The sequence below is a fragment of the Quercus suber genome, unplaced genomic scaffold, assembly GCF_002906115.3.
Source record: "Quercus suber isolate HL8 unplaced genomic scaffold, Cork oak 2.0 scaffold_564, whole genome shotgun sequence".
NCBI classification, from domain to species: Eukaryota; Viridiplantae; Streptophyta; class Magnoliopsida; order Fagales; family Fagaceae; genus Quercus; species Quercus suber.
The window spans coordinates 49,797-73,650 of record NW_027070009.1 but is presented as its reverse complement, the minus strand read 5'-3'; the positions used below and the strand labels follow the sequence as shown (position 1 = coordinate 73,650).

Sequence of the window (23,854 nt, the reverse complement as noted above, 5' to 3'; positions counted from 1 at the left end):
TATCCACGAAACAATGATTGGAGTAAAATGGGGTGACTAGTTCCACGTGGGCTGTTTGTAATTGGTTGAAGTTGATAGCAAGTCGTATAACTGTTCTCTAATGTTGAAGCCTCCGTCCGGTCCCAACCATTTAAAAACCTTTCCCCAACATCAGAGCACAACAAAACTCAAATAAAAAGCCGTCGAAGACTCCGACTCAAAGCCCTGCTTTTCTTTTCTTTTTTTTTTTTTTTCTTTTTTTTCTTTTCACTCTTCCCTCCCTCCCTGCCCAACACTGCCTAATTATAAAAAAAAAAAGAAAAAGAAGAAGCTTAAAACCCTAAAAAAAGCAATGGCCGCCGATCTGAATCAGCAGCAGCAGCAGCAACAGCAAGTGGGTCTCCTGTTGGGTCAAGACCCATCCCACTTCGAAACCCTAATCTCCCACCTAATGTCTTCAGCCAACGAGCAGCGTTCACACGCCGAGTCCCTTTTCAATCTGTGCAAGCAGTCTCACCCAGACGCTTTAGCACTTCAACTATCTAATCTCCTCCAATCCTCTCCTCGCCCCGAGTCCCGAACTATGTCCGCCATCCTCCTCCGCCGGCAGCTCACCGATATCTGGCCCCGACTCGCCGACTCCACTCGCTCCGCTCTCAAATCCCTCGTCCTCACCTCCCTCCAGACCGAACAAATCAAATCCATCTCTAAAAAACTGTGCGACACCGTTTCTGAACTCGCCTCCCTTCTTTTACCCGACAATTCCTGGCCTGAACTCCTCCCTTTTATCTTCCACTGCGTCACTTCCGATAATCTCAATCTTCAGGAACTTTCTCTCATCATTTTCGCTCAATTGGCTCATTATATCGGCGAAACCCTCGTCCCTCACCTCACCACTCTCCACGACGTTTTCCTCAGTTGCCTCGCCTCCCCTCGCAGTAATTCCGATGTCAGGATCGCTTCCCTTGGCGCCGCTATCAATTTTGTTCAGTGCTTGTCCAGTGCGTCTGATCGGGACCGCTTCCAGGACTTGTTGCCGTTGATGATGCAGACTTTGACCGAGGCGTTGAATTGCGGTCAGGAGGCCACGGCGCAGGAGGCGCTGGAGTTGTTGATCGAGTTGGCCGGGACGGAGCCGAGGTTTTTACGAAGGCAGTTGGTGGATGTGGTTGGGTCCATGTTGCAGATTTCCGAGGCGGAGAGTTTGGAGGAGAACACTAGACATTTGGCCATTGAGTTTGTGATTACGTTGGCAGAGGCGAGAGAGAGGGCGCCTGGTATGATGAGGAAATTGCCACAGTTCATCCGGAGGCTTTTTGCAGTGCTGATGAATATGCTATTAGATGTGGAGGATGATCCTGCGTGGCACAATGCTGAGACGGAGGATGAGGATGCTGGCGAGACTAGTAATTATGCCTTCGGTCAGGAGTGTTTGGACAGGCTGTCCATTTCCTTGGGAGGGAATACCATTGTGCCTGTTGCTTCCGAGCTTTTCCCGGCTTTCTTGGCTGCTCCTGAATGGGAAAAGCATCACGCCTCACTCATTGCCCTTGCTCAAATTGCTGAGGGTTGCTCCAAGGTATTAGAAACCAAACAAAAAAAAAAAAAAAAAATTAAAGCAGAAGCATTGCCCCTTGCTGAATTTGATGTTTTACATTCACATTCGGACTGATTGCCAATGTTTTTCATTATTCACCTGGAAATTACCGATTAGATAGGCTGCTTTTCTTAAATTTCATTATTTCTTATCCATGTTTTATGATATCGCCAAATAGTTGTTAATGCCACTCTTTACTTCTTGATAATTCTATACTTACAACAATGGGAAGGGGGGATTCGAACCCACTGAACTACAATGTTTGATTGGGACTCTTTAATATTTGTACTTTTGTTTTTACTTGTTTTTCACAAACATTTGTTATTTTAGTGTCTCTGGTTCAATATGGTTCTTGTTTCTGCTATGGTCTACTTTTGGTTTTTCACTATGTTGACTGGAAGACTTAATTTGCTCTCAAGTATGGTGTTCTTACCTTCTGTCTTTCTTGATACAGGTAATGATAAAAAATCTGGAGCAGGTAGTGTCAATGGTTTTGAAATCATTCCAAGATCCCCACCCCCGGGTGCGATGGGCAGCAATAAATGCAATTGGGCAATTGTCCACGGACTTGGGCCCGGAGTTGCAAGTTCATTATCATAGTCAAGTTCTACCTGCATTAGCTGGGGCTATGGATGATTTTCACAATCCCCGAGTTCAGGTTCGTGATATTAGGAGTACTATATCCTACTTGTTATTGTTTCTTTTTGGCCCCTTTTTTTCTTCTATTTTATTTTTTCCCTGTAAATAAATGTTTATTGTTTGTTTATTACAGGCCCATGCGGCTTCAGCTGTGCTCAATTTCAGTGAGAATTGCACCCCTGATATTTTAACACCATATTTGGATGTTATTGTAACCAAACTTCTTGTCCTCCTCCAGGTAATCCTCCTTGTCCTCAACCTCACCTTGAGCTTGTGTGCACTTTTCCATATTTTACTGTTTGATGATAGAATCAAAAGTAGATGGAATTCTTAGATTCTTTTCCCTCTTAGAAGTAAAAAAAGAAAAGAAAAGAAAAAAAAAAAAACTGCAGGAGAAGAGGGTGCAACCCTAACAGGATGTACATGAAGGGAGGTACTGGGAAAAATTACTTAAAAAGAAGAGGGAAAAAGGGAAATGTTGGTAAAACAAATGAAAATGTAAAAATTGCTAAAAAATTGAGCTAAACTAAAAAAGAGTAGTCATGGGACTTTTTCTTTTTAATTTTGTGGCTAATCATACGGTTATTGGATTTGTCGATTCATGAGAATGATCAGACTGCTGAATGAATGAGCTCTTGTTATTTTTGTTGAAGCATGTAATTATTGTTCTTGTTATTATTTTCTCAACAAGGATGATGCCGGACAAGATATGGGATTTGTTTTTATCATTTGTTATTTTTTTTTTTATAACAATAAATAACAGAACATCTTTGCAAAACAAACATCCAATCCAACGAAGTTCTAAAGAAAATTAATTTGAGGTTAGGCATAGTTCTCTCTGTATCCTCAAAACTCCGATCATTCCTCTTCCTCCATAAACGCCGCATTAAGCAATGTGGAGCAGCCATACATAAGTGACCATTCCGATGAAGCTAACAAGTCAACAATAGTCTTCAGCATTACCCAAAAAATCCAAATAAACCCAACACCATAGACTACAAGACATGGGATTTTGTTTTATCATTTGTTATTTTATTTTTTATTTTTTACGTAATTTTCAGAATTTTATGATTTAGGATTTTATTTTAGGTGTTTTTAAGGATGTCCTAGTAAACTTAGAGTCCTATTATGATTTTGTAACTATTAGAATCTGTTTAGGATTATCCTTACTTGGAAAATAAGTTTTTTTTTGGAGCCTTTAAATAGGCTAGTGATCTATAAACAAAAGCGAACAATCTGCTTTCTTCTTCTTCTCAAAAAAAAAAAAATTTTTTTTTTTAATTTTTTATTTTGGAGTTCTTCCTTGTGAATTCAAGGTTCCCTTATGGATTAAGGGTTTGCTTCTAGCTAGAAAGATATCTAGCCTTACCATGTTTCCTTGATTTAAGTGTGTATATATATGCTTTTATATTATATTATATTATTTTATATATTTGTAATTTTACTTTTAAAAAAAGACTCTTAAATCAAGGAAATAAAATCCTAAGAGCACACCAAACACCAAAAATCATGCTTCATGAGATGTGCCAAATCTCAATTTTTTTTACATGCTTCAGTACCCTTATACTAGTAGAAGGGCACTGTAGCATGTTGTAAAAAATTTATTCTTTTTTTATTCTCTCCTCTCTGCCTCTCTGTCTTCACTTTCTTCCCCTCTTAAACTGCTCTCTTTCTTCCCCTCTCAAATCTTCTCTCAAACCGTTCTCTTTCTTCCCCTTTCACACTGTTCTCTTTCTCAGTCGAATGTCCATGGCCGTAGCCTCTTTGCTCTGCCCCAAATTTCTCGGATCTAAACCTCTTTCCCTTGCTTGACTCCTTTTCTTGGTGATGGCTGGTGTTATGGTCCAATGTGGTCTCGTCTGTTTGTGGGTGTTGGTTGGTTGGTTGTATGGTTTTTTGTGGTGCGATTGGTGTTTATGGGTGTTTTGTGGTGTGATTGGTGTTTATGGGTGTTTTGTGGTTGTGGGTGTGGGTGTTTATGGGTTGTTTGCCAGTGGCTGTGGGTGTTTGGCTGTGGGTATGAGTGTTTGGCAGTGGCTGTGGGTGTTTTGGTTGATTTTGATTTTGATTTATGTGGATTTGGTTGTTGTCAGTGGGTGTGAACTTGGTTGTTGTCATTGATTATACACGATTGTGTGAAAACCAAAGCTTTTCTTCAATATTTCAATGGGTTAGCAGTGGGGGTAGTAGTGTGAAAACCAAAGCTTTTCTTCAATATTTCAATGGGGGTAGTGGTGGCTGGTGGCTGGCTGGTCGTGAGAGGTTTTTTGTTTTTTTTAATCAAGGTAGAAGTTATCTTAGGTTATTTTAATGGGTGATGTGTTAAAGTAAGAGATGGGATGCAGGGTATATTTTCAAATGCTATGTTAAAATAATAAAGTAGCTTTTTGATGTGTGAAAATAACATATTTTTGAAACAGCTGATGCTGATGCTCTAAGTCCTAAAATTACAAAAATTACATTAAAAAAAAAAAATGATATAAACAAAACCCCGTATCTTGTCCAACATTAGACCCCTCCACCTGAATGAAACTTGGCCTCGAGTTTTCATTTGAAAAAGTATTCCGCTCCAAATAAAAAAATATTTTTAGTAATTTAATAATTTGATTTGGTTTTGAAACTTGCATCCTTGTAACATAAATTTTTTCTCATTGGACTGCAATTCTTGTAACATCAATTAACAAAGGATTGAAGACAAAATCAAAGTTTTCTACTCAGAATATGAATAGATTGTGTTATAGTGGTCTTCTAGAAATCAACTTGATCTAGGGAATTATGGGTTATGGGCTAATCATCATATTTGAATTCAATTGGATCTTCCACAATATTCCATTTGATGATTCAATCATTCTCCTCAATCAACTCCATCTTCTTTTCTGTGACCTCTTCATCAATCTCTTGGAAAGTATTATCTTCAAGCTTCAATTCGTCAACTTTTTGCATGAATTTTCAACTTTATTAATCACTTCAAGATTTTCATTGAAACTTGGTTCTATATTGTCGATTCCCAATAATGTTATATCTTCTCTTGAAGGTTGAATGTAGAGTACATCAATATAATTCATGGAGTAAGATTTTTTTGCCATATAATCTTGTTTTGTAAAGCACAATATTACATCGTAATTCTTGGGAAAAATTTCGATTCCAAGCATCTTTTCATCCTTGGCCATGAACAAATTTTGTCTTGGATTCTATGAAATTGTGTTCATTCCCACCAATCTAAGGCATACCGAATAAGCTTATACAAAGTGAATTGACCTCTCTCCTTAGGAATATCCATAAGTCAAAGAATCCTCTACATCAAGTGTCCAATCATGAAAATTTGTGATCCTTATGAATAGTATGAAACGAAACGTGCTTACCAATAGGTTGTGCAGGGGCTATATATCTGCTATTTTTTATCCCTATTTCTAACATGGTTCAAACTAGCTTGATGAGCATGTCCCAAATGTCATGGGCTGCTAGTTATCTTCTCACCCTTAGTTTGAATAGCTACTTTGAGGGCTTGCACCCAGAAATCACCGTTAATAGGGTGCTGTTCTTGCTGTTGCCCTTTGCCATATCAGAAATTTACATAAAAAACAAGAAAACAAAACCCTATATGTTTCCTATATCAAAGGAGAATTACAGATTTCTAGATTTAGATAAATATATTGATTTTTTCATTATGTAAGAACACTAATATTCTTTTGAGCTCTATTTTCATTACTTTTGAATTTTTAGGTTTCTATGTGATAAACATACAAAACACACATTAAATATGCAAATTGGCATAGATGGCCAACCAGCCAAACAGCTCTAATTTTCATTTTTCCAGTTGTTATTCTTCAACATTATTGCTGTGAAAATACATGCTTTCAAACTTATTTTGTGCCCATGAGAGAATAGTTAAAAATGACTAATTTCCATGAATGTCTGCTTTCTTAACTACATAAAACTGAAATGATGACTCAACAAAGGGGTTGGTTGGGGAGTGACATCAATAGATTGTATTTACTTAGTTGCGAAGGAAATAAGGAAGAAAGTCATGGAAGAGAATAGGGAATGATGCCTGATTGATTATGGATAAAACCATGGAAACTACATTCTATTAATCATTTATGGTTTCCTTTTCTAGTAGGATTCAAGCTGTAGTTTTTGGAAATTAAAGGCTTTTTAAGTTTTATAGTTGAGGTGTTAATTTAGAAGTTGGAGGGTGATGGAGAAAATGATAGAACTGTGGGACAGGGAAATTGTAAAGAGTAAGACTTACAGGTATGAATGAGAAGCTCTTTTTTAGCTCTGGTACGAAAGTACGCTTGTTTTTTTTTTCTTGGAATGCAGATGCTCTCCCACATTACCTATAGATGATTTAATATAGCATTATGTGTTGGTGTGTTGGATTTGTTAAAATTGATAAGCTTACAATCCCTATGTTCTATGCTTAAAACTTCTTGGCTTGGGGATGGAGAAGTAGGAGGATAGAAAATGAGGAGGGGATGGAAAATTGGAGGGATAGAAGAGATTTTAGTTTTTCCCCTAGGCCTAGTGTGTTTGGTTGGGAGGATGGAAAAATAGAGGGGTGGAAAACTCCTTTGGTTGAGAAAAAAAAATGAGGGGATAGAAAATATAATTTGTATGAATTTACTCTCATGCCCCTTTTTATATAAATGTTATAATTATTTTATTTTATATTATATTACCCACAAACATATTAACTACATTTACAAGCATATTATATCAATTTACCTCTTTTTTTTTAATTACGCAAGTAATTTCTCATAAAAAACACACAAATTATAGAAATAACAACTGATGCTTGTATGAAAATACAAAACACATTTGGTAGTTCCATAAAAAAAAAAAAAAAAATCATCCATATCCATTTCCTCTGCCTCTTCCTACGAAACAAAAAAAATAAAATCTACTCAAAACTCCAAACTCCTTTACCACACCACGCCACCAAGCAACAACAAACATTACATTTCATTTCACCATGGCCTCCTCCAAGCTTCTTGCTTCTACTCTCCTTTGCCAAACCCTAAAATCAAAATTCACAACTCACCACGTCCGCCCACTCTCCACCGCTGCCGATTACCACGAGGATGACACAGATGGAATCACAGTGAAAGAAGTCAAAATCTCTGGCAGACCACTTTACCTGGACGTACAAGCCACTTCACCAGTGGACCTGCATGTCCTCGACGCTATGCTACCTTTCTATCTCTCTCGCTACGGCAACCCTCACTCCCGGACCCACCTCTTCGGCTGGGAATCCGAAGACGCCATCGAAACCGCTCGCTCCCAAGTCGCCTCTCTCTCTCTCTCTCTCTCTCTCTCTGTGTGCAAAATTCATGGCAAAACTGGGTTTTCTTTGGTTTATACCCTAGTGTTAATTCTGATGTTGAAATTATGGGTTTAATTTTCTGGGTTAGTTTGCTGAAGGTAGGGTAGTGAATTTGAGATGTTATAGAGAAGGGCAGAAGAGGGAAAATGTGTAAATGTGTTTATGCCCGTGTTTTCTCCTGTGTTTTCCTCCCAAATCAGGGGTATTGATTTTTGATTTTTGGTGGGCCTGGGGAGAAAACACCCGGGCCCCTCCAAAATCCACTCCCTTTTCTCCTATCAACCAAACAACCAAAAAATCATTTTCTTGCTACTTTTCTTTCCCCCATTTTCCATCCACCCAATAATCACCCTGAACCAAACACACTGTAAATTGCTTTCTGAAGATTAAAATTGAAAAGCTTCTTCTATATCTTGTTGTGGTGATATATTCTGGACCATGCTTTTTAGCTTTTTTTCATGGGAGTTCTTATTTTCTTTGGTCAGTCATTACACCTCCTCCCCCCACCCTCATTTCTTTGAGCTTATATCCTTTGTGTTATTTATACACATTCCAGAATGGGAAGCAAATGGTGCAAGAGGGTGCTTTGACAGCTCTAGCATCAGTTGCTGATTCATCACAGGTACTTTAGCTACCCATTATACAAGTGTTTTCATTTTTATTTTAGAATGCATCAATATGACATGGTATTGTTGAACAGGACCAATTCCAAAAGTATTATGATGCTGTAATGCCATACTTGAAAACTATTTTGGTGAATGCAAATGATAAGTCTAATCGCATGCTTCGTGCCAAATCTATGGAGTGCATTAGTTTGGTTGGAATGGCTGTTGGGAAGGACAAGTTTAGGGATGATGCAAAGCAGGTGATAATTTATAACATTTTCTAGTCTTTTGATTCTTAGATTGTCACACTACCCATAAATTATTACGGATGATGACTTTTTTTTTTTTTCCTCTCTCTCTCTCTCTCTCTCTCTCTCACACCTAGAATATTGGAGTGTGTCCTTACTAGTTTTTTTTTTCTTGGAAGGTTATGGATGTCTTAATGTCATTGCAAGGATCACAAATGGAGTCAGATGACCCGACTACAAGCTACATGTTACAGGTATGTTCTCACCATTTGAAGAAATAACTTGGAGATCTACGTAGATATCATGTTCTTTTATCTTCTGACTGATAAATGTTTAATTATATTATTTGTTTCAATATTAATGGTAAAAAAGTTAACTACTTGATTATTTTCCAGGCATGGGCCAGACTTTGCAAGTGTCTTGGGCAGGATTTTCTTCCTTACATGAATGTTGTCATGCCCCCATTGCTTCAATCTGCTCAACTTAAGCCTGATGTAACTATTACATCTGCAGATTCAGATGATGATATTGATGAAGATGATGAAAGGTTTCCTTTCGCCCTAGCTTTAAATTATAGTATTGGGTTTTTTTTTTTTTTTTTAATTATTTGAGATTATTTCTATAGAATTTCCTCTCCTTTATCACTTAGCGTGGTTTGTCTTATTTTATTTTATAAATATTTTAAAATCTGCCTTTTTGCTTTTTACTTGTTTACATTTTATTCATTTAGGGTGGAGATAAACTCATCATCCAGATTTTGAACTGCTTCTTAAATCAGTTTTGTTATCTATGGTGGTATTAGGCAAGATAGAGGTGCACTTAGCCATCTCATTAAAACATTTAGGTCACATACTAACATACATGTACATACAAACATATATCTGTAGTCATCTATCATTTCCTGGCCCCAGAACTTGATCCTAGACTTTTTATTTTTGTTGTAAAAACCATTAAGTTGAATGACTGGCCTTGGGTGTTTACCATGTTTCTTACCAGCTCATGGATTTATCATTATTATTATTTTTAAAAATATTTGTTTTAGGAACTTATCATATATTGCCTTCTGTTGTTGTCTTGTTCTTGCAAAAAAAGAGCACTTGCTCTTAAATGAAAAAGAAGAGGTCATCAAAGAAAAATAATGATTATGTTTAGATACCAATGTTTTTATGGTATTCTCTATGTTTCTTATTGCAGTATTGAAACTATTACTCTTGGGGATAAAAGAATAGGAATCAAGACTAGTGTCTTGGAGGAAAAAGCTACAGCTTGTAACATGCTTTGTTGCTATGCTGATGAGTTGAAGGAAGGATTTTTCCCATGGATTGAGCAGGTTTAGCTTGATTTACATTTTAGGGGCTTTTTTGTTTTTGCTTTTTTTTTTTTGTTGTGTTTTTATTTCATTTTAAAAATCTCCTTAGATCCTTCGGGTGCTTACTTTGAAGGATCTCAAAAAATATGATACTGACTACGAATATGTATAGGTTGCTCCTACATTGGTTCCCCTTCTTAAATTTTATTTCCATGAAGAAGTTAGGAAAGCAGCTGTTTCGGGTATGGTCATGAACTTTGCTCTTTCTTTTTCCTAATGGTAGTTGTTGCAGAACTGACTGAAATTCTTGATGTTGTCTATCCACTTTGTCCATAGCCATGCCAGAATTGTTGCGTTCTGCTAAATTAGCAGTAGAGAAGGGCCAGTCTAATGGTTGTAATGAGTCTTACATAAAGCAATTATCTGATTACATAATACCAGCATTGGTGGAGGCTTTACACAAGGTTGCACTTCTGTTTGAGTCGTTTGTATTTTATTTGTATGAGTTTGTTTAAGGTCATTAAATACCATTTAGGTTTGTTGCTGATTTATTTGAACTGTGGCCGACTTTCAGGAGCCAGAGGTAGAAATTTGTGCAAGCATGTTGGATGCATTGAATGAATGTGTACAGGTTTGTACATCCATTTATGAGGTTGGAGTATGTATTATTAGTACAAAAATGCTTTTTTTTTTTTAATATTTCTTTTTATCCTTGGTATATCCATTGTGTTGTGCCTCCTAGCAAAGCCTATTTTAACTAAGATGGGTCCTAATGAGATTGTCTCTTTTTGACTTGTAACATTACACCTGAAGAGGTTTTATTTGGTATTATTCTTTTGATACTATAACAACTTAGCCTTAGTCTCAAAACTTTGATGTTGTATATGGATCCTCAACAAGCTATTGATTCTTTTTATAATGGACTGAAATATCTCTGAACTTACAGTGAACCTTATGTTACTTTGTAGCATCCTATGATTCTTTCTTTTGGTAAATGTTCCTTTTCAGCAATAATAGTCCTGTGCCCATTGTTCAGCTGTTCTATGTCTAGAGTTTAAATATAATTTTTTTTTTCTCTTCCTAGTAAAAGGTCACATCACTCACATGCCACTTTGGCTGCTTCCTTTAATTACCACAAGTGGTGCTGTATTGCAGCAAGGCGGTCATGCCTACTAACTTTACGCCATTTAGCTCTAGCTCGCATCTTCTCCCCCTGTAACAGTAGGGTGGAGGTGAGGTTGTGAATTTGAGATCCATTTGGTGTGAACTTATCAATAAAAAAATTATTTGGTGTCCGTTTTCCCCATTCTGGTTGTTCATGCAGTTTCTTGAATGCTGTTGCTAATAGTGTTTCTTCAGATGTTCTCCTTCTGTGGAATTTTTCTATACAGTCTAGTAGATGCTGCTTGCTTTCTGTAGACATCTTCAATTTTCATAGCTTAAGATCTTTACATGCATGGGGCCAGCATGCAATGTCTGATTGAAGCAAGACCTATATGGTTTTGAAGCTAATATAATGAGTATCTTAGGGTTAAATTGAATTGAGTTCTTAGTTTATGAGTTGTGGATGTTTTTGTGTAAGGGCAGATCTGGAATTAAATTCCTACATAAAATTTTACTTTAGGGTTACTTCTTAATTGCTTGATCTGGAGTATTTTAGAATATGTAATGGAAGTCTGTTATTGGGTTTGACCATGTCTTTTCTTGTCAAATTGGGAGACTTAGTCCTAGTAGGTTAAGAATCAAGGAGTGCCCACGACCACCCTAAAATACCTAATTTTGCTGCTGTCCAGAATTCTTGCACCCTGTCATTCTCTGTTTCAGCTGCTTCTTCATCCCTTGAAATTGGAGTGCAGCTCATGTTACTTTCTTCTTGTTTGGTATTTACTCTTTTTTTTTTTTTAATACACCCAAAATCTCCTCACAATTGAATCCTGGTATGTTTTTGTTCTATGTTTTAAATTTTTATAAAGCATGGCGAGCACCTAGGAAGCACAGATACAACAAAATGCCCAATGTGTCTGTGTTATACACATGTTGGACACAGAATATATATATATATATATATATAAAATTTCAGACTCTGCTTGGTCACGGTCTCAACACAGCAGTAAAAAAAGTTAAAGAAAGGGGAAAAAGCAAGATTTTTTAGAACTTAGCACAATCCGAAACATCAGGCTTTAGGGCTGTAAAATTTTGATCAATCTCACTAGAATTTCTCATTTCTCTTGCCGATTTGGTTGATCGGCACCTTAGAGGCTCTAGACTTGGCTCGATGACAATAAAATAATTTTTGGGCAAGACTTAGGTACAATATTTAGTTGCTGTTTCTTAAGTTCTCCTTTTAAGATTTTGCCATGTGCATTTTTTCTCATGAATAGAAGTGTATTTTTTTATTTAAGTAGCTACATGGCTGAATCTTAAAAGGAGAACCTAAGGAACAACACTTAAAAGTATTGTATCTAAGTTTTGTCAATAATTTTTTATGTTTGTTGTTATTGTTAAAAGTCCATGAAACTAGAATGCCAAGAAGAAATTGGAAGAAAAAGTTATTGAAAAGGGATTGCACATATTGGAGATGATGAATGAGATGTCAATGAGGAAATGGTTTTGCAAGATGATGAAGAGGATGATAACATTGACTTGGAATATGGATATGAAGTTGATTTGGCTAGATAATGAACATGATAGAGAGAAATTATTATGCTGTCTTATATATCATGTCTACATTTGAGTTTGACCAATTTCGATGTGAATATTATATTTATATATTAATTTAATTAATTTATTTAGATTTATTAAATATTAGTACATAAGTGATGATTAAATTCATCATTAGGCCAAGAACCTCGTAGTTTAACTGGCATCTCTTGGTGTTTCCAATAGAGATGTCCGGGGTTCAAATCCCCTCTCCCCATTATAACAATTATTCGTTATTAGTTAAATGTGTTTCAAATTTATAATAAATATACCCTTTTATATGTGTGTGTGTATATATATATATTTTAATAAAAAAATAAATTTATAAAGATTTTTTGTATAAAAATAGAAAATAAAATCACAATACGATTCAGTTTTGACAACCATACTTGCTAGGTAAATTGCACTGCTCTTTCTTAAGGCTAAGCAAAATACAGAGACTGCCATTGTATCATCTCCCCGGCAGTGTTGTTATGTGAGCAATTACATTATTATTGCTTTTGCCTTCATTGTGTACTTTCCCATCTCTGTCACTGAATTCACTAGCTTCTCAGCACGGATCAAAACATTATAATGATTGTCATTATCACGATTTTGTACCTGCAAAATTGGGAACCCTACTGCCAACACCAAACCATTTGTGGCATTAACTATAATTTTAAGACCAGAACCATTCCTAAAACCCACTCCAACTAGGATGCTCAATCTAAATTTTACTAATGTGAATGAATACTTGTATTTTTCACCTAACTTAAAGAAAAATTTTAATTTGCCCCCATTTATTTGACGGACATGTTTGACTTACAAGTGACTAGTAAATTTATTTTTCAAGAACTCTGTTGTAACTACTTTTCTTCATGCTTCTTGGCTTTTATGACATCGGCTGTGTGTACAGGTTATGCATATCTCTATCTCTAATGGTTTGAAACTTGCTTCCTTTATTTGTTTGTTTTTGGTTGGAGGTGGGTGATTTGGTGGTAATGTCCCTAATAATTTCAGGATGTTTTGTCAATGAGCTCTAGCTCAAATGGCCCTTCCTCCATAAAGAATGGGGTGGAGGGTGAGCTCATGAGTTCAAGACCCACTTAGTACATGTGTCTCGAATAAAAAAAATTATCAGGATGACTGGATATATGTTAATTTTGATTTTTTTGGGTTAGGTTTCTGGACCACTTCTAGATGTTAGCCAAGTAAGGTGCATTGTGGATGAGATTAAACAGGTGATCACAGCCAGTTCTTCTCGAAAACATCAAAGATCGGAGAGGACCAAAGCAGAGGACTTTGATGCAGAAGAAGGGGAGCTGCTTAAGGAAGAAAATGAACAAGAAGAAGAAGTATTTAATCAAGTATGTTATACGAACCTATATGTCATGGTATCTGGTTTATCAGTTTCTGCATTCTATATTGATGTAAAAATGACCATTAAGTTGTCATCTCTGTTGACCTTGTATATCTTTTCTTGATCAAGGTTGGTGATTGCTTGGGAACTTTGCTAAAAACTTTCAAGGCGTCTTTCCTGCCTTTCTTTGATGAGCTTTCATCCTATGTTACTCCTATGTTGGTGAGCTTTCCTGCCTTTCTTTTATCTCTTTGATTTTAGTTATTTATTCATTGATGTTTTTTGGGGCAAGGGCATTATTTAGTACTGGGTTGTGGGAATGTGCTTGCAACTTTATTACGGAACTAATGCCCCCTTGGCCCCTCAAAGGGCTTAATATGTTACCACTTGACCAGCAGGAGGTTAGCAGCCACCTAATCAAAAGTGGAAATAAGAAACTACATTTATTTTCTTGCCACTAGATGTAGTTCATTGAGGTTTTTTTTTTATTAGTTTTAATTTTTTCTATTGAAACTGAAGGAAGCAGAAGGAAGGAAATGACAAAGCTAAATTGTTTTTATAGCATTGCCATCGTTTTTATTTTTTATTTTTCAAATGAAGTCATGGAAATCCATGGCTACCTTGAATGAAGCACTTTTTTTTTGGCCTTGCTGACCAAACTTGTTGATCAAGCAGGGCAAGGATAGAACGGCAGAAGAGAGGAGGATTGCCATATGTATATTTGATGATGTTGTGGAGCACTGCCATGAAGCGGCCCTCAAGTAAGCATTTGCATATTTCTGATTTATTGAAATTGTTATTGGCAGTTGGTTCCATGTATTTATTCAATTTGTTTGAACAGATACTATGATACGTACCTTCCTTTCCTATTGGAAGCCTGCAATGATGAGAGTTCAGATGTTCGTCAGGTTTGCCACGTTGATTAGAACTTTGTCATTGTGTTGTCAAGTTAATCATGGGTCTCATTTAAAATAACCTCAATCCCTTTTCAGGCAGCTGTTTATGGGATTGGTGTTTGTGCAGAGTTTGGTGGATCTGTGTTCAAACCTCTTGTCGGAGGTAGGCTGCTTTGCACTTGTATCTGCCTTTCTCCTTGGAGTTGTTGTCTTTATATATTATAGGTAGACAAATTGTTCATTTGAATTTTTGCAGAGGCTCTTTCGAGGTTGGATGTTGTAATAAGGCACCCTAATGCACTGCACTCGGATAATGTAATGGCATATGACAATGCCGTTTCAGCTCTTGGGAAAATATGCCAGTTTCATCGTGATAGTATAGATGCAGCACAGGTACGTAGTATTTTTGTAGCTATGTCTTCTGGCCTTCTCAAGTGTCATTTTTTCCTTTCTCAGTGGACTTTGTTTCTGGCATTTGTCCCTTCATTTGGAGAAAGTGGAGGCCTCTGCTCTTGTTTTGGTCTTACAATTGTTTTTGGATAAGTTTAAGAATTTTCTTCCAAAAAATTAAGGATATACAACAAAAGTGCAGAACAAGCTTAGTGACCTGCTATGGAGCACGAGTACCATCACAGTACAGGGTACATCGATACGACATATCTTGAAAAATTAGGGTACAACATGTCAAGGATACAACGACAATTAAATAATTAATAAATATATATTTTTCAATATAATTTGTTTATTATAGGCTTTAAAAATAAATAAAAGCCATCAAACTATTTGAAAATATATCTAAAATTAATTCAAAAGGATTGTCAAAAAACAATTAATTGAAAAGGAATAATATATAGCAAAGAAGTACAATGATAAACATAAGATGGTGTTAATAAAAACAAATAAGCAAACAAATGATCTGACATACTAACCTAAGTCTAACTACCATCAACTTTATTGATATCTAACAATCTTAGCTAGGGGTGGCAAATTAAGCCCAAACCCATTTGCCTACCCAAACCCACCAACTCTAATTGAACCCAAACCCACCCACTCTAATTGAACCCAAACTCACCCAATTATTAGTTGGGTTAAATGGACATCAACCTAATTAGACCCAATGATTATTTGGTTTTAACTTAAAACCCATTGAGCCCCATTTAATCCAAAAACAATATCCTCACATTCAACCTAGCCCTTCCCATTAAAAAAAAAAAAAAAATCTCAGACGTTTCAGTTTCAAGGATTTCATTTTCCTTCACTTTCTCAGCCTCCAAACACTTCTCTCTCTCTTGCTCTCTCTCTCTCTCTCTCTCTCTCTCTCTCTCTCTCTCTCACAGATAGGAGTGTCAAATGGAACAAAAAGATCCAAAACACCAAGTCCGACCTGAGTTGCGTACCCATTGTGCACCGTCGACTCAGCGAGTTTCTCCAAACTCACGGCCCGAACTCGCTCTTGACTCACCTCCCGGCCTTCTACTCCTCGGCGAAGCTCCTCTGCTTCCCCGATTTAGCGCTGAGTCTCAAGAAGCACTACAAAGACTTGAACTTTAATGGGTACGCGGGCCGGAACTTCACCAACTATGGCATCGATCGGCTCGGCGGAGCCGACTCGTTCAAGACCTACTCCAGCGACCAGAACTTGACTCGTTCTGCCGATACAGTCGGGACTCTACTGGTCATAAGGACAAATTCAACAACTACACATCGAATGGAAACATGTTGGACTAGGGTTTCAATGGTTACGCCACTGGCTCCACCGGCTGTTCCGGCGAGTTCGCGAAGTCCGACTCAGTCAATGCAGGTTGGATTTTCTCGGGAAAGTTAGAGAGGGATTTTCTCGGGAAAGTTAGAGAGGGAAATCAAACAGAGAGAGAGAAAGAAAGAGCAGAAGTGAAAGTTTTTTTGATTTAATGGCATTTTGGTAATTTTGATAATTGGGTAATTGGGTGGGTTGGGATTTACCCATAATAATTGGGTTGGGTTTGGGTTTCGGTTAGAAGCAATTAGTTAAATGGGTTTTAATTGGGTAAATGAGTTTTATATACCCAACCCAATTATGCCCATGCCAAACCCACTCAAACCCGCCCATTTGACACCCCTAATCTTAGCCAAACTAAATCTATAATAATTTTTTTTTTAAATAAAATAAATATTAGTAGAAATCATGAGCCACACAGTTGTAAGCAGGTTTTTAATCACTTTAGTCAGTACAGTACAAAGTTCTCGAATAGGTGTATTAGTGACTTGAATAGAAAAAAAAAGTTCTAAGAGAATGAGAAGAGTGCAGAGAAGAGAGAATAAAAAAGCCAACTAACGTCTATTGTTGCCAGTAGAAGAAGATTTACAATGGGATATTGATGCTTGGTGGCAGGGTCGGCCCAAGGCCCCCACCACAAAAAGTTTTTACACCCTAGGAAGCATTTTTCTTTTTTCATTTCTAACAAGGCCGTGTCCGATCTGAGTCCTCATTAAAATAGCATTTTTTTCCCCTTCACTAACACATACAAGAATCCTCACTACTTAAGGGCTAGAAAGAACCAAGTTTTACAAACACCTGGACTAATCACCTAAAATTTAGTTAAATTTAGAAGTTCTGTTTCTGTAGGAGGTTTCATAATGATATTGGATATGTTTTGGACCCCACTCTCTCTTGCCATCTCTAGTAGACACATTTTTTTATTAAGTTTCCTCTTGTTTACTTCTTTGGCTGGATCACTATTCTAAACAAGTTAGCTGAAAATGCTCATTACGTTATTTCTCTCGAAGGAATTTTAGTTGACTGATTGTAGATGGTTGTGCACCTGGTTGGGCTGAAGCAAGCTTCCTTATCTAATTATCTTAGAGTTTCAGTATGATTAAAAGTAATTTGATGAAGTGCTTTACAAGATTGAACCCTAGTTCTAGTATAAGAAATGCTGGTAACTGATAGTTGCTTCTCATTGTGCCTTGCTCTATTCTTATCTGCCATTCTATTATATCTGAAGTCCTAGGACTATTACTTTCTTAATTGAGATGTCCTTTTTTACTTCTTCTACATGGACTTGTAGAATCTTAATTGGTTCATTACCTTGTAAGGCTTTAAGCAATAGGACCTTTGCTGATGCAGAGGTAGGATTGTTTGTCTTATGGAGTTTTGGGTTCCATATCTGCTTCCGTTAGTAGTTTATGAGCCCTACTTAATGATAATTCTGCTTCCACAATGACTTACTGTGAGTTCCGGACGGTGGATGCATTGGTTCTACTATGTTTCTCATGTCTTCAATGGTTTTTCAGGTAGTCCCTGCCTGGTTAAGCTTCTTGCCCATAAAAGGTGATTTGATTGAAGCCAAGATTGTGCATGACCAGCTTTGTTCAATGGCAGAAAGGTAGAAATATGAATTGTTGGAACATGATAATATATATATATATATATTTTTTTTTTGTTTGTTGGGGGGGGAGGGGGGTGATTCATTTTTAGTGCATGGATGTATTGAAAAAAAAAAAAATCTGTGTTGCATCTACGTATCATATGATACGTTCAATTTTACAATACGATACAATACAATTCTTACACTATGCATTTGCCTATCATATGATTCATGAGTATTGTTGATATGTATCTACAATACAATACTTTTTCACTGGATACAATACGCATTTGCATATCGTACGTGCGATTCATGAGTATTGTCAATACATATCTACAATATAGTACTTTTTTCACTCAATAAAATACATATCGAGTATCATACGATACTATGGATATCAAATTATTAATTTTAATTATTGAAATATAAATAGCCAATTTTATAGTAAAAACATGTCTTAATAATACCATGTTGATATATCTTTTGAGAATACTAAGTATTTTTAACACACACACAAGGGAAGATGGGGAAAAGGTCTTTTAAAAAACTTACAGTGATATATATCCAAAAAGGCCTAACTCTTGGATACACAGCACAGATTTTAAATCTCTTTAACTCACACTTATTTTCCAATGTGGGATTAATCCACTGTTTTTTCTTTTGAGAATACTAAGTATTTTTAACCAAGGAAGTTAATTTCGTACCATACCGACCGGTACCGCCGGAATTTGCCGTACCGGTGCTTTGGCTGGTACAGAAATGCTCTTGTTTCGTTTCGGTTTAGATACCGGCTGTACCGGAGCCGTTTCGGACATACCGGGATAAATACCGGATTTCGGCCGGAAAATAGATACCGGGCGAAACAGAAAAAACTCAGAAAACCCCCAAATTTTAAGATCCACCTCGTCAATCTTACCTCGGTTTTTCCTCCTCTTCTTCGTATTTGTCTCTGCTACACATTTCTTCTTCTTTTCCTTTGTTTCGTTGGCCTCTGTTTGTACAGCCGCTTCATCTTCTTCATTTATTTCTCAGCGTGGTCTCTCTGTTTTTAGTTTTGGAACACTCAGCTGAAAGTAGAAACAAAAATGAAAAAAAGCAAGTGACAAGATTCAAAGCAAAACGTGTGGAGGTGAAAAAAAGAATGAAAAAATATAAATAAAAGACTAATGGGCTACAGCTGTTTAGCAAGATGTGTGGAGGTGAAAAAAACGAATGAAAAAAAAAAAAAAAAAATCCTAATGGGTTGGCACTTCCAGTAGAGTAGCTGACCCTATAGGTGTAGTCCTTGAAACTCTAGGCATTTCAAATAATAAAAATTTATTGGTTAACGTAAACCATTTTAATTTTTTTAAAGGTTTAAATTTTTTATTTTAGCTATGGCTTTATTATTGTAACATATATTTTTGTATTTTGATCAAATTAAAATAGCTATATAACTATTTAGCTTCACTGTAGTTAATGCTCTAACTATACCAAAACATATAAAAAGTTGTCAAAGTGATATATTGAGTTATTAGAAATATAACTTTGTATATTGTATAAAATAGTAAAAAATAGCAGTAAACTCGAAACGGTACACCGGTATTGACCGGTATCCGAAATATACCGTACCGTTGGCCAAACCGGTACAGCCTCCGGTACGGTATTAACTTCCTTGTTTTTAACACACAAACACAGGGAGAGAGGGAGAAGGTTTTTTAAAGAAACTTACAATGATGTATATCCAAAAATGCCTAACTCTTGAATAAATAGCACAGACTTTAAACCTCTTTAACTCACACTCATTTTCAATGTGGGATTAACCCACTGTTTTTTCTTTTGAGAATACTAAATATTTTTAAATAATGTAATTTCAACTATAATTTAGTTATTAATCCTTAATATAGATTTGTGATGAATAAAAGTTGTAGTCATGGCGTTTACTACATAGAAGAAAAAAATAAGTTGATTAAATAGCTCGTAAACGAACTCAAGCTTATTCAACAAAAAACTAAACTAACCTTTAAAAATAAATGAACGAATCCTAAATTTTAACCCTCGGCTCAACTTGGTCATTAAAAAATATAGAGATGCAATGTCATATAATGCACTATGCCCATCTTGAGGGTTGTAAATGGAGGTATTTGAGTAGGTTTGACAATTATTAACAAGTTGGGTAATTAACTACCCATTTTCCTATTTATTAAATCCATTTAACTAAATAATCAATATCTATATAAAATATTACTCCATTTATTCCATTTTGTTTAGCTTGTTTAGAAAATTCAATTTTTTAAGTGAACATCATTTAATGCATGTTTTTTTAATTAAAAAGAAAATTACAACTTTCCAAAGCTACCCTCCTTAACTTAAACTTTAACAAAAGAGAGGTATTGACTTTTAAAATAAAGTGTGGGTATGTTAAGAAATTTATTTATCTTGAGACTCAAATAGGAAAAAGGACATCATCTTACGACATCCCGAAATGAAATAAATGCTAAACAATTCAAAACACAAGGAGTATAAAACATACAATGAAAGCATTTGGTTTTTTTAAAGTTATTATTCCAAGCACCAAGCCAATGAATCAAAAGACCCGACTAATACCAACACCCAAACAACCCGAATCTGATTACTGGTACAATGATAGATCTTGATTGATAATAACTCACATTCTTGGAAACCCAGCTTAATCAGATCACTCTACCCTTACCCCTTGAGCTTTGAAATTCTGAGACTCCCTATCTCTAAGACAGGAACAACCTCTGATAAATTGCTATGGAAACATTCTTACTCTGGTTACTTTCAAGTTAAGAATGCTTACAACTCCATAGAAATTAGAGCTCATCCCATCCAAATCCTAACAGACGTCTGCACATCCCTTCAGAAGTTTGGTGCCTCATTTAGAAGGTGAAAGTTCCCTTGAAAATCTGTAACTTTGTGTGGAGACTTCATCACAGCCTTCCAACAAATCTCACCTTAAAAGAAAGCGGGATCCCAATAACTAGCACATGCCTTCTTTGTAATGCAGGGGATGAATCCACCTCACTTATTCCTTTTTTGCACATTTGCTAAAGCCAATTGGCACGGATCTCCTTTGGCAGTTCACACTTCTGATCTAAATAATACCTCTGTACAACATTGGATTGGGACTATTTTGCTCAAATATAAAGGAATGGATCAGGACATGCACTATCATCAAGCCATTTTCATAACCCTTTGGACCATATGGACTCAGGAGACTGGTGGCACATGCTTTCAACAGTTGCTTGATTCTTCTCATCAGAATGCAGACCAGAATTGAGCTCACCAAAGAATTGGAGGTCCTTGGCAGTTGATCATCAAAATTGCTGGAGCTAGGAGGAGTGGCTTTGCCTATGAAGCCAAAAACATGCAAGGAGTCATCATTTTCTACGGTAGTTTAAGCTGTGCAGTAGGGTCAGCACTCATCGCCATTCAGGAAGCAATGGTGGAAGCAGCTATAAAAGCTAGGAATCTTGGTATAGTCAAATTTTGTTTCTCAGTGATAGCAAGAGAACAGTCCAAGTTGCCAACAAAAGAAACCACCAATTGGCAGGAAAGGATTCTGATGACAGATCTGCTACACTTGCATCAGAATGGTCTAGCTTATCATTCTTGTTTTGTTTCCAAGGTTACTTTGCAATGTTTGCAACCTAGCTAATTTGGCAACTAGAATGCCAATTCACTACCGTTGGGTCAACCCAACCATTTTGAAAGACTCTTGTTTCCTTTGAATGGTATCAAAAAATAATAAAAAAGACTAGACCGATGATGTTGCCATGTCAACTACAACCCATCCTCTGACGCCAAAGTGCTTCAACAGGTAATCTTGATAGTTGGGTCAATCATCTTGAGTACATGTTTCTGGTCGATGATTGCTCTTTCATACATAGCATGATCTTTGACAATTGACATTGAGCTGAGAGATACCATTTGAACTAGAGCTATTGGCTTAATTTGGAATATCTTCCAACCCCATGCTTAATTACTTAACTCAATCTATGGATTGAAGTACCCTGCAAGTGCAAGCTCCGAATATGTGGACCATAATGAAGAGGTTCAGCAGTAGTCCATGTCTAGCAAGATAATATAGCATAATGTTTCATTCAAAAAGTGGTAGGAAACAGCACCCCAGAAACATTCACACCAGAAATTATCAAGGAATATATGTTGAGGACAAAATAAAGGTATTACACTGGACTGTTTTCACATTCAGCAAAAATTCAAAGCACCAAAACTGCTAGAAGTTTGCTTCCATGACACACCTCAACCTCACATCCATCCACTAAAAAGCTCCACACTGGTATGTTTTTAACAATTTGCTGTTATTTCATTTGGTTCCTTTTTGACAAGGACAGACTATCAACAACTCTAGTATACACATTCTATACCAAAAATTCTCTACTCCTCACCCTTACTCTCTATTAACCAAAAACATTGCCTCAGTAGCAAACCATACAACAAATTATGTAATACAATTTGTAAAAGAATGGGTGATCAAAGCACACCAACCGGACACAACTGCTTCTCCAGAAACAAAACATGCCACCAATGCCATATGGAATAAAAATTGATCCAGCAGCTTCCCATATCAGGAACAATGACACTGTGACAACCCAAGGAAGGCATCACAAACACGCTCACCAATATAGAAGAAAAATTACGATGACCAGGTGAGGCGACTTCCCAAAGAGGTACAATAAAAAATCCACCAATTCAAAAGCAACTAAGATGAAAGGATAGATTGTAGCGCAAGCTGCTGTTGAGGCTGCAAGGATGACCACGTTGATGCAAGGGTAGAAGGAGGTAAAGTTTGTTGAAGCTGCCTCAACAGATTAATCATTCGACTGGCAGTTTGGTCCGTTGCAAGATCTTTACCTGCACATAAAACCTACACCAACCAATTTTACCAAAAAGTAAGTGTAAATGAACCCAAAAAAAAAAAAATTAAACCCAAAATATAATTTTAAACGATTGAAGTAAACGGGCATCAGAATACAGAAGATTATACCTCAGCAAAGACTGCAACTATTTTAGGAAGATACTGATTGTTAGGCCCTAAAAGTTCTCTATCTGACCTGCAAAGATGCAACACAGATTTTTTTTTTTTTCAATACATCCATGCACTAAAAATGAATCACCCCCCTCCCCCCCCAACAAACAAAAAAAAAATATATATATATATATATTATCATGTTCCAACAATTCATATTTCTACCTTTCTGCCATTGAACANAAAAAAAAAAAAAAAAAAAAAAAACCCTAAAATCTCAATGAGAAAAACCCATAACTTTTTAGAGAAATTTGCCCCAAAGTCTGTCAATAGAGATACCTTCAAGTTGATCCACCCTCCTCACAGCACTGCAAAAACCCCCAAACCAATCACATTATTTCCCGTAGTGATGAGAATGAGCAAGAGCTGTCGAGAAGCAAATGAAGAGAGAAGATGAGAGGAAGAGCTCAAGAATGAAATAGGGAGAGACTATTGAGAGGCGTTGGTGTTGCTTAGGTGAGAGGAGAGAGCAAAAAAGAGTGAATTTTTTTTTTTTTTTTTTGTAGTATATGAAGAAAATATTAAAATAATAAATAGACGAGCTACAGTAACCATGCATATAAGCACAGTTACTGTAGCAATTGTGCATAAGTGCACAATTTTACACCCACTGATGTGGGTGCTTTTTTTAGGTCAAAATGTGTAAAATGGGTACATTTTTCAATTTTAGAAGATTATACTCATGCTGATGTGGTTGCTCTTATAATACTTATTTGGTAGCTCATTTATTTGAAAGATAATATAGAAAATGACATTGGGTTAAAGCGGAAATTCCTATCCTTGATGAGTAGAACCATTCAATGCTTTATTCTTATA

The 23,854-nt window shown here is 36.4% G+C and overlaps 1 protein-coding gene and 1 long non-coding RNA gene across 2 annotated transcripts; one reads left to right on the top strand and one right to left on the bottom strand.

Moving 5' to 3' along the window:
• Positions 1 to 146: 146 nt before the first annotated feature.
• Positions 147 to 18,016, top strand: LOC112003905 (uncharacterized). The gene is made up of 18 exons (XM_024036131.2): positions 147 to 1,558; positions 2,031 to 2,234; positions 2,349 to 2,453; positions 8,098 to 8,163; positions 8,242 to 8,406; positions 8,574 to 8,648; positions 8,790 to 8,941; positions 9,589 to 9,724; positions 9,876 to 9,945; positions 10,040 to 10,167; positions 10,278 to 10,334; positions 13,564 to 13,749; positions 13,872 to 13,964; positions 14,418 to 14,503; positions 14,584 to 14,650; positions 14,735 to 14,801; positions 14,895 to 15,031; positions 17,912 to 18,016. The coding sequence occupies exons 1-18, from the start codon at positions 332 to 334 to the stop codon at positions 18,005 to 18,007; spliced, it is 3,117 nt and encodes a 1,038-aa protein (XP_023891899.2). The 5' UTR covers positions 147 to 331; the 3' UTR covers positions 18,008 to 18,016.
• Positions 18,017 to 22,138: 4,122 nt separating this feature from the next.
• On the bottom strand, positions 22,139 to 23,222 carry LOC136063710 (uncharacterized). The gene is made up of 3 exons (XR_010625328.1): positions 23,204 to 23,222; positions 22,997 to 23,063; positions 22,139 to 22,876 (listed from the first exon to the last, which is right to left on the bottom strand). It is a non-coding gene; the product is annotated as an uncharacterized LOC136063710 (long non-coding RNA).
• Positions 23,223 to 23,854: the final 632 nt, after the last annotated feature.